This window comes from Mustela nivalis (genome assembly GCF_964662115.1).
Source record: "Mustela nivalis genome assembly, chromosome: 1".
NCBI classification, from domain to species: Eukaryota; Metazoa; Chordata; class Mammalia; order Carnivora; family Mustelidae; genus Mustela; species Mustela nivalis.
The window spans coordinates 143,344,886-143,359,632 of NC_139020.1; the positions used below are offsets into that span (position 1 = coordinate 143,344,886).

Consider the following 14,747-nt stretch of genomic DNA (forward strand, 5'->3'; position numbering starts at 1 on the left):
GTTTTGATGCTCAGTGCCTCAGGCTACTCAGCCAGAGCTCTCAACCTGCTCAGGTCCCCAGCTGCACACACCTTTCTCAATGGCCCCGTGTTCACCTGCTCTCTTTAACAGAAGTGAAAGATTATGAGCCTCCATTTGGTTCCAAGGTGCGGGAGCATCCCTGTGTTGAGAGCATGAAAGACAACGTGCTGAGAGACCGAGGAAGACCAGAAATTCCCAGCTCCTGGCTCAACCACCAGGTAAGGATTGGCTGTTAGGAGGGGAGAATAAGATTTCTCTGAAGTAGCCTCTAAGGGAGGAGAGGATTGTAGGATATTGAGCTTTAATCTGGGTCCCTTTGTGTTGTAGGGTCCTGTTGGGTTTTGTTTATAAGGAAAATTTCAGTCAAATGGTGTGGACTTGTTGTTCTGGGTTCCAAGCAGCAGGTAGACACGGCATTCAAAGACTGCTCTCAGATAATCATTTGAGGGGTATCTGTCCCACTTAGCAAGCCCGCTTGTTTCTGGGTTGAAATATTTTATTTGTAGGCTCTGCCCCTCACCCCTAAGACTTTACATAGAGTGTTTATGATTTGTTGCCTTCTGGGTTCCAGATATTTTCTCTTGGGAATCTTCAGTTCTAGAAGGAAATACTTAGCAAGTGAGAAGTAAGCAGAGTCTGTGAGCTGGCTGGACTTGTGGGTGGGGGGCATTGCCTTGTGGTCAGGGCCTTATTGGGCTGGGTGCACAGAGTTTGCAAAGACGAGGCCAGTTCAGGAAAGAAGAGAGCCAAGAGAAGTAAGAAAGTGCAAGTAACAAACAGGAAATGTGTCTGTGGGGAACATCTTCCTGGCTGCTGCTTTTTTTGCTTTCAAGAGATGGTAGGTTAGGCCATTTCTGGAAGGATAGCGGCTCTGGGCTTCACAGGACGAGGGAGAGAGAACTATCCAGATTCTTTGTTTGGGGGCATTTCGAGGAGGGCAGTGGTCAGAGAAAAAGAAGAAAGTGGCGGGTGGCAGGGCTGAGAGGGCTGAGAGGGCCATGTGAGAGGCCCTGTAACATGCCCAGGAGAGCGTGAAGGAGGAATGAGAGAGAACAGTGCACTCCCGTCTCACCGACAGAGCTGATCTTTCTATGGAGTAAAGAGTTTTACTGCCTCCTTGGGAAGAATTCCCTTATCCAGTGAAGGCTGGGGCAAAGTCTTAGGTTTTCCTCAGGGCCAGGCAAATTGAGATAAGAAACAGAAACAACAAATCACGCGCAATCAGGAAGACAGATGGAGCAGGAAGCTCGGTCTGTGCCAATCCTGGCCTGGAGCCACTTCAGTAGACAGACCCTAATCAAGTCAGCGGAGAGAGTGTGAACCAGGCCATTGCGGCCCAGGGCTTCCCCTGGGGTTTTGGGCAAAGCCTCTCTGACTGAAAAGGCAAGGCTGTTCTGTGTTACCTCTGAAATCAGAAGGCACCGATATTATTTCTCTCAGATTCTGTTGCCTCCTCTGCCGTACAGTTCTAGTAATGAAGCCATTATTCATGATGATAAAATTCTGGAAAGAATTTGCATAATACATTTTTTCTCTTAATGAGATTTGTTGCCCTATTGATTTCAAGTTAATGCTTAATATTTAATTTAATTTACTGCCTATAATTACAGTGCCAGAGTAAAATAAATGTTACTTGTGTACCAACAATACCACTCCACTCTTAACAGGCCATCAATCAATACCGTCAATTAGGTGAATTATACAATTAATTCAACATCATGAATTCACTCACAAGTTGGGAAGGGAGGGAGAGGCTCCTAGGTGTGTTGGGAAAGTTATTGGTAGTAGATGTTGGATGGAAAAGTGCTGGGATGTATCCGGTCTGCCAGGCCACTCTGGGGAAAGATTACCAGTGACCAGACCAGCCTCTACCTGCTGGGAGCAGGCTCTAGTTCTTCCCATCAATTTAACCCCTGCCTGCTTTATTGCCAGAAAAGGGCTTGAAATGATAAAAAGTATTTGCAATGCAAAATAAAAATGACAGCCGTGAGAGAAAACCCTTGCCACCATACTGGGCAGCATTTTCTTGATGGGCCTTTGAATGGGACCTTCGTGGGGTTGGACAAAACCCTCTGACATAGCCTAGAATCTAGCCCAGCTGACCTACAAGACAGCTGCTTCTACAGTGCAGCCTGATGTTGCTGGGGGGTGGGGGGGACGGGACGTGGGGCCCAGGGGACCATCCTTGGCAGCTGTTGGAAGCTGTCCACAGAACCTGTGACTTTCCAAGGTGAAACCAGACTAAAGCCTAGACTTGACTCTGATTGCGGTATTCAATGCTGTTTTAAACAGAAATGTGTCTAGGATTCCAACTATAAGGTACTCTAGAAAGGTAAAACCACAGAGACATTAAGATCCATGGTCTCTAGGGGCTCAGGGAGGGAGGAAGGAAGGGGTGGTGGGGGCACAGATGATTTTTAGGGCAGGGAACTTACTCTCTGGGATACGGTAACGGCGCATGCATGTCATCGCACGTTTGTCAGGACCCCTAACACGTTCCCCACTACAAACTGTGGACTGTGGTTGGTAGGGATGTGTCTGTGTTGGTTCATTGATTGGAACAAATACACCACACGGATGCGAGATGTCCGTGGTGGGAGAGGAGGTATGTGCACACCCTCTGTGCTTTCCGCTCAATTTTGCTGTGAACTTAAAACTACCTGAAACAAAAAAGCCCAAGTGCCCTAAAAAAGAGATAAGGGTGACAGGATATTGAGGGCCATTCTTCAGGGGAGTTTTCCAGCATTGGGATGCTTCTGTACCCCAGAAGCCTCCAGGAGAGGCCTTGTCACGATCAAACATGCTGGTTCTCCATTTCATGACCTGCCGTGATCAGATGGCGCCCGGGAGTAAATGGGTACAGCAGCTCAGGGTGTCTGCGCCTTCTCTCCCAACCACAGGGCATCCAGACGGTGTGTGAGACTCTGACCGAGTGCTGGGACCATGACCCCGAGGCCCGGCTCACTGCCCAGTGCGTGGCGGAGCGCTTCAGCGAACTGGAGTACCTGGACAGGCTCTCAGGGAGGAGCTACTCCGAGGAGAAGATTCCGGAAGATGGCTCACTGAACACTACCAAATAGCTCTTCTTGGGGCAGGCTGGCCTACGTCTGAAGAGGCTGCCCCTGTCACCAAAGAACAAGAGGCAGCAGGAGGCTGTCCCTGAACCTGAACCAATGCTTCCTGGAAGCCCGGGGGGTCACTGCCCTCCCTATAAGCTGGTGGGGCTGAGCAGAACCACCAGCAGCGGGGAGTGGGTGACATGAAGCATTCTATGCCTTTGACTTTGTCATAGGATAAGCTGTGTTAGCACTTCCTCAGGAAATGAGATAGCCAATAACATTTGCACTTTATTAATGCCTGTATATAAATACGGAATAGCTATGTTTTATATATATCTATATATGTCTATATCTATATATATACAGCCATACTCTGGAAGGAGACAAGGAAAATAAAATCAAATATCCCAGGACTGGTTTGTTTAGAGAGCTCTGGAACCAGGCACAGAAGGAAGGGATCCGTGACAGCATTAGCACTTGACAATCAACGTGGGCGCTGGTGTTTGGCCTGCACGAGGTGGGGGCTCTGCCTTAGGAGAGGAGCTCCGAGTCTCAGAGCCCACCGTGGCCACACCGCACTTGCTTTTGCAAAATAGTCATTCCCTGCGCGGCGGTTCTTTTCTGGCTATGGAGCCAATTAGCGTCCCACTGTTTGGGGACCAGATCCTGGGGTTCCTGTGTGCCCCTGCATGTTCCTGGACTTTTCACTTGAGCTTCAAGCCCACATCTGGTTTGTGAGCCACTTTCCTCAACCAGCTCAGAAACCCTATCCCATCTTTGAAAGTTGAAAATTGCGAGCCCAGTTTTTCACCTTCGCAGGCGTCACAGGCATAAAAATCAGGACAAATTTCCCCACTTAGGAAATTATCACGTATTCTACTAAGGAGAGATCATTCTTTCTTTTCTTTAAGCCCCACCCTCTACCCCCTACCCCCTGCCCCCATACCTATGCTACTATATTGCCGTGCTACTATAAAAATTTGTTCCCTTTCCTTAAAGAGAACAAATCTCCCCCCTTGGGGTTCATTGTGTTCGGTTTTTCACCAGGCTTGGTTCGAGTCTCTAGCTTTCTATGCAAACACCCATGGGTTCCATCTGTCTGGACTCCTGAATGCTCAGGTACATTTTGGCCTTGTCAGGAGGATTTGAGCCGCACAGCATTGCCATGGTCAGAAGTGTTTCCTCAGGCACTCTGAACATATGTTTTGCTTGGCCAGCATGGCATTTGACAAAATCGAGCCACTTTTTTAAATATTTGGAGATTTTGAAAAAAAAAAAAAAAAATCTGGATCTCGCAAGTGAGGATAGACAGCAGATGGTTTCCACGATTCCCCAGGCCACATCATTCACAAAATGAAGGTGTAAACACACTTATAAAGCTGCTTTACTTCTTGATATAAACATTTGCCTTTTCTACTGCCCACCCCCATCTGGGTATTAAACCCACCCCCAAACCAAGGCTTCTTATAAGAAATGTACTTTCCTTCAGTCCTTCTCTGGCTCTATGAGCTTGAGTCCCTCCCTCTTCCTGGTCTGGTGTTAGATTTGAAGTTGGTCTTTTTTCAGACTGAAGGGGACCCCCTCTAAGCGGTCCCACGTAAGCCAAATCTATTTTTGTCTATATATTAAGAGCTTTGCCCCTCCCCCCTCATTAGGGAGGGAAGCTCTTAACGAGAAGCTTTTGCCATGGTTATCTTTCTCTCCACCATACCATCCCTTTGCAGGATTTGCCCGCAAGGACTTGAATGTGGGACACAGGAGTCCCATTTGCAGTTAGGAAGTCTGTGTCCATGTGGGCAAGAACAAAGAATGAGCTTTAATAATCCATAGGAATTTGTTAATCCACAAAGAAGTGTTAATGTTGCAAACAAAAAAAAAAAAACAAAAAAACTCTTTTTCTAAAATGTTTTCGAAGCTACCTATTTTCAGCCAAATAGGAATACAAGAGAGGACTGGCAATGAATAAGTAGATGAGTTCCATTTGGATTTTGGAAGATCTCATCTCATTGAGGTTTTAGCAGATATGCGGAGATTTGGGATTAGGTGAACCTTGGAGGCACCGTGCTCAATGGGCGTGAGTTGAGAGAGTTCGGGACAGCTTGCCAGCAATACCCTGGAAGTGCCCGGAAGTTCCATGCACCTTAGGGCTCGCTAATGCTGTCCCAATAGCTGTTGCTCATCGACCTCTAGTGGTGAATTTCTAGAATACTGGTCCATTAATGAGATTTTCCAAAATTCAAAAGCGCTTTATCACTTCTGGGTGGTCATCAGCATAAACTGGAATGTAGTGTCAGATGATACTGTGGCTTGTTTTCTTTCTTTTTTCTGTGTCAAGAAAAAGACCAAGGAATAACATTCTGTAGTTCCTAAAAATACTGATTTTTTTTTTTTTTTACTACTATAAAGAAAGGGAAAGTTTTATTCTTTTATGGAACACTTCAGCAGTACTCATGTATTAAAATAGGAATGTGAATGCTATATACTCTTCTTATATCAAATGTCTCAAGCACTTATTTTCATTCTATGCATTGTTTGTCTTTTATATAAATAAAATGTTTATTAGATGGAATAAAGCAAAAATACTCAGGTCAGCTTCCTGCCTCCTGAACCCATTCATCATAATTAAGCCATTTAAACTCACTTGGTTTTTCTACAGTTTACGCTGGAAAAGTCACAGGACAGATTCTCTCCACATTCCCCATATTCATTGTCTCCTTCAGCTGACAGTCTCGAGTCTTTAAAAAAAAAAAAAAATTGCAAAAGATCCATAATATGAGATGTACTAGTTGTCATTGGTGGCCTGGGCTTGGAGTCCGTATGTCTTGCAACCGCCATCTTTCCTGTCCCAGGAACTGTTTCCATCCACATGACTGGCACAGCCAGCGCTCACTGTGGCTCTTTTTATATCTTCTTCTTCCCTCACATAGCAGGCCATTAACTATATCTTTTTGACTTCCGTTGTGTGTCATGGTTCCTCCCTCTTCCTTTCAGTTAATCTGCATCATAGATGAATGCACCTTAGGCTGTGGGTTCCAGGTCATTGCTTGAAGGGTTTCTGGTTAAGGATGTATATGATTTGCTGCCCAAACTTCAGGCTGCCTGTTTTGTAATCCTGCTTCTTCTAAGTAATCAACTGAGTTCTAAATAGTTAAGATTATACATATTTAATGTAATAATGCTGAGGTTTAGAAACAGCACTGCTGACATTCTGCATTGGATAATTCTTTTTTGGTGAAGTGGACCTGTCCCATGCATTGCAGACAATGCTTCTGGTACCCACCCCATAGCTGTGACAACCAAAAATGTTGCCAAACACCCCCAAATGTCCCCCAGGGAACAAAATCGCTCCCAACTAAGAATCACTGAACCAGATGATATCCTATACTACTGTGGGAATGAGTTATAGTCCTTTCTTAACTAGTCGTTTGGCAATTTTAGTGGTTACCTGCTCCTCCATTTACCAGCTACACGAACTGGATAAATTTCTTATGCTCTCCATGCCTCAGTTTACTTATATATAAAATAGGATTTTACAGGCCTCATCTTATACAAGATACTACTGTGATGGGAATACATGCAAAGATTTTTGGAATTGTCTTGAACGTGGAAAGCCAGCAATGCATATTGGCCAAGATTAAGTTGGTTTAGTATGCCAATGGCTGCTTTCACAAAGAGGGAGATTTTTTTTTCCAATTTATTATTTTTTTTTTCAGTGTTCCAGCATTCCTTGTTTATGCACCACACCCAGTGCTCCATGCAATCCGTGCCCTCCATACTACCCACCACCAGGTTCACCCAACCTCCCACCTCCCTCCCCTCCAAAACCTTCAGTTTTTTTCTCAGAGTCTCTCATGGTTTGTCTCCCCCTCCAATTTCCCCCAACTCACTTCTAAGCTCCATCTCCCCATGTCCACAAAGAGGGAGACTTTGAGACAGACCCTAGAAAGCATTCACAACACAGAAGAGATCTGAGAACACACTACAGACCTGTAGAACAGGAACGTTTCTATCCCTGTGCGTTGACAGTCTGAGGGGTTCCCCTCTTTCACTACCTGCTGTGTCATCACATTTAATCCCCCACTATCTCCCTGAGGTAGAACTGTGCCCATTTTGCAGGTGAGAAGTCATGCTGAGAGAACTCAAGAAAAAAGTCTAAGGTCTCACAGATACAGAATCTGTGTATAAGGCCAAATTGTCCTAGAATTTAGAATAATTTGGAATCATGCTTGGTGCTTTTCTCTACCTCATACTGTTTCCTGAGGGAACTGGCCCACCCAGTGGAATGAGAGGCCACACATGAAGAAACGTTCTACTCCAGCTACACAGGGCATGGTCATTGTTCCCATCTCCCCACCATGGATCTGCTGGCTCAGGGGAGGTATTTCTATTGCCCACTTGCTCTCCACTCACATGATAAATGTTGTCCATAGCCTTGATGAGAACGATGAATGACTATATGTGGACACATTGCCTAATGGGCGAAATGTACCTTAGGACTTCAGATTACTTCAGATTACGCCAACCCTTAAAAAAAGGATTTTAGTAGGGCTATTTTTATTTTAACATGCAATAGAGGAAAGACAAAAGTCCTTAAGCACAGGGTTTCACAAATATGAATCCGAATTAATCACTAAGGTGTATTGAGTATTCAGAAGCATCAAACACTATTCACTGTTTTACTTTATCTGCTTTAATCTTCACCACAAACTTGTGACATAGCCTTTTCTCCACGTTAGTGATGAGGACCCCAAGGCAGAGAGTGAGTTTTTCCCAAGAGTCCCACAGTTAATGATCTCTAGGCCAGGAGTTGAGCTGAAGCAATGAGATTCCAGAGCCCATCTTCCCAACTTGAACACGAGATAAAATCTGGTGTTAAGAAGGCACAGCCAGAGGCCCCTGAGCCTGATTCCTTAGCTTAAATAGGGAAAAGGAAAATGTAGTGCGCACTGGAGGGGAGGGAATCGGCCATAAGGGAGCCCAGGGAGAGAAAGTCATTCCTCAAAGGCACTTGGACTCTGGGCTCCAGCCCAAGAGCTTCAGCCAAAACAGGAGCCAAGGTCTTCTGACCCCCGTCGCAGGCTCCGTTTTGCCGGGGTTATTTCAGTACCGGCTACTGCAAGGTCAGGAGCATACCCAGTTGGCAGTAAGTCTCCAAGTGCCCTCAGCAGGGATTCTTCTACCAGTCACCAGCTTTTTCAATGCAGATTTTGTGCCCAGGAGGTTCTGTGTCCAAGAGGCAACTTCTGTTTTAAGCTCCCTTTGCAGATGACACGCTAATGGTGTGGTGCTGAAGGAACTCTCTCCGCAAGGTGACAGACAGGAAGGAAACTTCATTTCAACTAGTGTGTCCAACCTTGCTCACAAAAATCTCGACAATTGGCATCTGCTTATGCTGTTCACTTTCTTCCTGAAATAGGCTTTTTAATCATCGCTTATCATATTTCCAATTACTTTTTTTTTTTTAACTTGAATAATTATAGCTCCAGACTATGGGTTTGGGGCCACAGCTCCCAGGCATTTTGCTAACTCTACTGATAAAGACGAGATTATGAACTTTCTCACATGACATGGCCTGCCAATCAGCCTCACACAGCAGAATTTCATTCTAGTATCCCTCCTGATCTTTGCTGCATTTCAGAATAACTTGTTAATAGTCTTGCCATTCTAATTAAGCTAAAATTGCACACTGTGAAATGTTCCCTCTCTTTCACTCAGTATGCAGGCGTGCCTGTGTGTGTGCCACATACACGCACATACTCATACAAACACACATGGTCCTTAAAAATCACTTCTGTAGGGGTACCTTGGTCATTAAGTGTCCGCCTTCAGCTCAAGTCAGGATCCCAGGGTCCTGGGATAGAGCCCCACATCAGGCTCCCTGCTCAGTAGGAAGCCTGCTTCTCCTTCTCCCACTCCCCCTGCTAGTGTTCCCTTTTTGTCTGCATCTCTCTCTGTCAAACAAATAAATAAAATCTTAAAAAAAAAATCACTTTTGTATGCAGTCACTCGGTAAGCAACAGCATAACTATAGCCTGTATGCCATCGGGTCATCAAAAAGATGAAATACCGGGCGCCTGGGTGGCTCAGTGGGTTAAAGCCTCTGCCTTCGGCTCAGGTCATGATCCCAGCGTCCTGGGATCGAGCCCCACATCGGGCTCTCTGCTCGGCGGGGAGCCTGCTTCCTCCTCTCTCTCTGCTTACTTGTAATCTCTGTCTGTCAAATAAATAAATGAAATCTTTAAAAAAAAAAAAAGATGAATTACCTTTGAATTTTCATGTTTTGTCTAACCGTTCATAACAAAATCATTAAAATCAGGACCTCTAGAGCCAGACCCTTTTGGTTCAAATCCCAGTTCTGCCACCAACTACTTATGTGACTTTGTGCAAGCTTCTTAACCGTTTTACTCCTTTGGCTTCTAATGCATAAAAAGGGAGGCGGGGAGAGTGTTGGACCTACCTAGAATGGTAAGAACTGCTACAAGAACAGAATTCCTATTTTAAAAGGAGTTAGAACAGAGATTGGTGCACATAAGCACTAGTTGTTAGGATGATAATGGTCATTTTTTTCCATCCTACTCGAAAATGAAGCTCTGTTGTAATATTTTGCAGACATAAGTGTTCCCCAAATTTGGGGGCAAAATAGACTATTGAGGAAAATGAGCCTATCTGTGAGCAGACCACCCCATATCCTGGAAGGGACTGTTTTCACTCAGTGTGCCTGTCATGACTGTGGTGGTAAATGCAGGGCTCTGGGAGACAGGCAACCTTGGGCTTGAGTCTTGCTTCCCACCCATACTCTGTTCTTCCATGACTTTAGTCTCTCGCCATTATGCCTCACCTGAAACCTCTCCCTGTCCTACCTACATTATGAAGCTGGAGAAAAATCAAATGATGCACTAAATAAAAATGCCTGGGAAAAGTTCTAGATATCATTGATGCAAGATAGAATGTATTTTGTTTGGGGGAGTGGGCAATGGATAGATATGCTGAAACTTGGCTGGAACATGAGCTTCTCATTCATTAATAACATAATATATGTATATGGTAATCATCCTGGCAACCCTATGGGGTAGAGATTACTTTCTCCATTTTGCAGTTAAGGAAATTAAAATAAGTGTCTTATGCCAGCTTATAGTGTGCACCAGGATCTCTCAGTACAATCCATTCACTCCTCCAAGCTGTTGTGTCCATATTTCTTTCCTTCCTTCAGCATACATTTATTGAATGCAAGGTGGTGTACCACCCAAGGTCTACCTGCACCTTGAAAACAGGAACTAAGTGTTACCCAGTATTTTATATGGGAAGTTAGCACAGAGTGGAGCATGTAACAGTTGTCCTCTGAGGGAAGAAAAAAAGGCTCTTGACCTTGAGACTACCTAGAGGAATGATATAGCCTGAGACCAAAAATGCCTAGGTTCTGCAGAAAAATTCCAGTGAGTACCTGACTGCTGTCCCATACCTGCCCCTGTGGAAGTTATGTTCCTGCCACCATGGTTATCCCTGACAGGATGGCCTTGTTCTGTCAATTTCCCCTAGAACTCTCTCCCATGGAACTTAATGTTTGTTCCCTAGAGCTTCTGTAATTAAATTAATCCTAGTATAAATTATCACTATCTGAGCCAACAAAAATTTATCCTTTCACAGTTCTGGAGTCTAGAAGTCCCCAAATCAAGGTGTCAGCAAGACTTTATTCCCTCTGAAGTCTCCAGGGAATCATCGGGACTAGATTTTGATGTGTCCAGATCCCATTGGCTCCAGGCATTTCTTGGCAGTTCTTGGCATCTAGCCACAACCCTCCAATCTCCACCTCCATCTTCACATTACCTTCTTCTTTTCTTCTGTGTCTTACAAGGATATTTGTCTTTCGAGTTAGGGCCCACCTGGATGACCCAGGATGATCGCATCTCAAGATTCTTAACTAAATCCCTTCTGCAAAGACCATTTCTCCTAATAAGATCACACTCACAGGTCTGAGGATCAGGACATGGATTTAACTTTTGGGGAGGGGACCATCATTCAACCCAATACAGAATGTTAGCCAATTCCTCTAGTATAAATTCTTTTAAGATGAAATGATTGCAAGTCTGAGACTCTGTCCTTTGGTCATTTGAGGCATCTGCAAAGAGGACTATAACTTTGAAGATTTTATTGGGTTTCATTTTCTATCTTAACACACACACACACCAAATGGTATGTCTATACTGTACAAATATCATTTAAAGATTACCATTTATGTCAAAAATTTCATGTTCTTTTTGTATACCTATCATTTTTCCAGCAGCATACGACTCCAGAAATATGAGAATGCGATGAAGCTGGCATGTCTTTTCCCACCCACTACACCTTCCTTGGATGCCATCCTGTGTTTAACAGCTCCTGATACCATGTCGGGAGCAGTTCATGGTACTCCAACAATATTAGGGAATTTCACACCGGTACCAAGCTTAGCAATAAACTATGACTATGTGAAAATATCCATGTGCCTTATTCCAGTGTCCCATCTCATTCTTTTGGAACCCAAGAAGGGTGAGAATGATAAGTTAGGTTCTAGTCTACGTTCTATTTCTCAATCCCTTAGTTCCATGACCTTGGGGATTGTAGTCATCATTCTAACATAGCAAATGACTGTAAAAACTAATGGCTTAAAGCAACCATTTTATCTTCTTCAAATTTTGTGAGTCAGGAATTTGGGAAAGGCTTGGGCTGGACAGATCACTTGGGGGTCTCTTCTGCTATTGAACTTCCATATTAACTGGAGTTAGAATCATCTAATGACTCTGCTGAGCTGGATGACCAAGATGCCACACTTGGCAGTTCATGCTGGCTGTTGGCTGGGAGCTCAGTTGGGACAATCATCTAGAACACCTACACATGGCTTTTCCAGCTGGTAGTGTCAGAGGACTAAAGTTCTTAATGGCAGCTGGCTTCCTGTAGGCAGGTGTGCCAAGAGAACCAGGCAGAAACTGCATGGACATTTATGACATTTTCTTGGAGGTCTTAGAACATCACTTCTCCCACACTCTTGAACCAAACAGTTGTAAGTCACTCAAATTCACAACAAGGACACAGGGCCTTGGATCTCCCAATGGGAGAACTGATGAAGACTTTGAGGCAATGCCTAAAAACTGCCACAGGTACTTTGCAGTATGTGGGTCCCAGTCTCTCATCTTTAAAATGGAACTATATTCTCTCCAAGACTCCCCTAATACTTAGAGCCTATGAAGTACTTTCCTTTCATTATCTTAATGTGCTCACATTAATATTTATTTATTTATTTTTAAAGATTTTATTTATTTATTTGACAGAGAAATCACAAGTAGGCAGAGAGGCAGGCAGAGAGAGAGGAAGAGAAGCAGCAGCACACCCCCCCCCCCCCCCGCCGAGCAGGGAGCCCGATGCGGGACTCGATCCCAGGACTCTGAAATCATGACCTGAGCCGAAGGCAGCGGCCCAACCCACTGAGCCATCCAGGCGCCCCATTAATATTTATTTTTTAATTAAATATTTTACTTATTTATTTGACAGAGAGAGAGAAGGAGCACAAGCAAGGGGAGCTACAGGCAGAGGGAGAGGAAGGAGCATGTTCCCCACTGAGCAAGGAGCATGACATGGGGCTTGATCCCAAGACTCTGGGATCATGAACTGAGCCGAAGGCAAACGCTTAACCCACTGAGCCACCCAGGCGTCCCTAATATTTATTTCATTTCCTTTCTTTTCTATTACAAAACAACCATATTACAGAAAATGGGGGGGGGGGCGAGGAGAGAGAAGATTCCATAAACTCCTTAGACTTGTAGGAATTTTTAGAGTTGTTTTCTGTGTGTGTGTTTTTGTGTCTGTGTGTGAGTGTGATAAACTCACCAGTTCACCATTTTGGAATCTTTTTCTCAGAATTAAACCAGGAGGACATTCTGGAATCCTACTTTAAAAAGAAACCACTTACCATTGTAACTAAACATGCTATGTAGCAGTAAAAATTAATATCCTAGTTCAATTATAATGGTTATTAACCTCAGATTACAAACTCAGGCATGTGAGAAATGTCACATGTCTTGTTTTTCTATAAATCTACTTAATTTTGATTCTGAGCCCCTATCCTGCTGGACTGGTGGGAAATTCAGCCTTTATTTTGGTGGGTTCTTTCCCTGCTAACCTCTTGAAGTTTTACCATTGTTTTGGGTTTCCTGCAGTAAGAACAAGGAGCAACATGTAGGACAGTTCTGGTTTCCTGATTTTCCCCTGTTGTGCCCGCTATCCCACTTGCGGGCTTTGTTCAGGTCTGCCTCCTCTCCGGTCCCTTGCCTTGCTGGGGACTTGGTATTTTTCTTGGGAGAAATTGGGTGCCACGGCTCCAGATTTGCTCTCTGGTGCACCTGGACTACTCCCTTAAAACCTATCATTATCCTCAAGTCCCTACCCAGGAGCAATATTTACAGTCACAGTCTATGAAGTGTGACATTTAATTATATATGAATTAATCATCCTTGGAATATTTATTGAGATTGGAGCAGCCATCTATCTGAGGAATGTCTATAAAAGTTATTTTATATAATATATGTATCTCAAATGTATGTGCTGAAGTATTGGAAAGTAAAGTGCAGACTACAATTCACTATCTGAGGTTCTTTGTGGGTAATTCCCTTTCAATTTCCCAGGACACTGAAGAGCCCTTCAAGTTAGAGCATGGAACTTTATACCTAGAAATATAATGGTGGTGGTATTTAGCTGAAATCCTTCCAGCTTCTCAGCCTCCACACTTGAACTTGTTTGGGACTGAATGGAATCAGCTGAAAATCTTCCAAAACCAGGAAGCAGTATATTTTCTTCAGCTTTTCCTGGTTGGGGGTAGTAGACTCTATTTCTGAAACAGAACTGGTTTTGCTGGAATGCCTCTTCACTCTACCTCCCCTTTGGACTATGCCGAGTCATGATAACTGGAAGGAAAGTCTCTGCCGTTGGCACAGAACAGGACAGGAAAAAAGCTGTTAATGTAAGCAATACCTTGTGGTTTTGTTTTATGAGACAAGTATTTTGTTAACAATAAAGATACTGTGTTGGGAAATTAAATCATTCATACACTAGCACTGTGTAAAGATATTAAATCATTCACAAGTTATAAATCTTCAGTAATTGATACTAAATGTGATTTCTTAAAATGCTAATACTCAGTTTAAATTCAAACATTGAACATTCAAAAATTTAACAGTCAATATTATGAAAGTGATTGAGTAAATTACAGTCAGAGGATAATCATGTAGACAAGTTCTGTAGACTGCTATGCATAATCTAATATGAAGCTGAGAAGAATCATGGAAAACAAACAACTTTAAAAAAAAAAAGATTTTATTTATTTGACAGAAAGAGAGTGAGAGAGCACAAGCAGGGGGAGCAGCAGAGGGAGAGGGAGAAGCAGACTCCCTGCTGAGCTAGGAGTCAGCCTTGAGGCTGGATCCCAAGACCCCAGAATCATGACCTGAGCTGAAGGCAGATCCTTAACTGACCAAGCCACCTAGAAACCCCCAAACAAACAACTTTTATCCCATTTTAATATTTTTTGTCTTCCACATATATCTATGCTCATTAATTTATCATTCTCGCATTGTTATCTGTTAAATTATTTCTTATTTTCCGTTTTCCACCATTAGGAATATTGGCTTGATGAACATC

At 43.7% G+C, this 14,747-nt stretch overlaps 1 protein-coding gene across 2 annotated transcripts in view; it reads left to right on the forward strand.

Moving 5' to 3' along the window:
• The window catches only part of TGFBR2 (transforming growth factor beta receptor 2), a 90,694-nt gene extending 85,023 nt beyond the window's left edge, over positions 1-5,671 (forward strand). For both annotated transcript variants that reach the window (XM_082682826.1, XM_082682825.1), the window contains 2 exons: positions 112-239; positions 2,922-5,671. In XM_082682826.1, the coding sequence (XP_082538952.1) occupies positions 112-239; positions 2,922-3,101 (308 nt within the window). In that variant the 3' untranslated portion in view covers positions 3,102-5,671. The remainder of the gene's footprint in view (positions 1-111; positions 240-2,921) is intronic.
• The last annotated feature ends 9,076 nt before the right edge of the window (positions 5,672-14,747 follow it).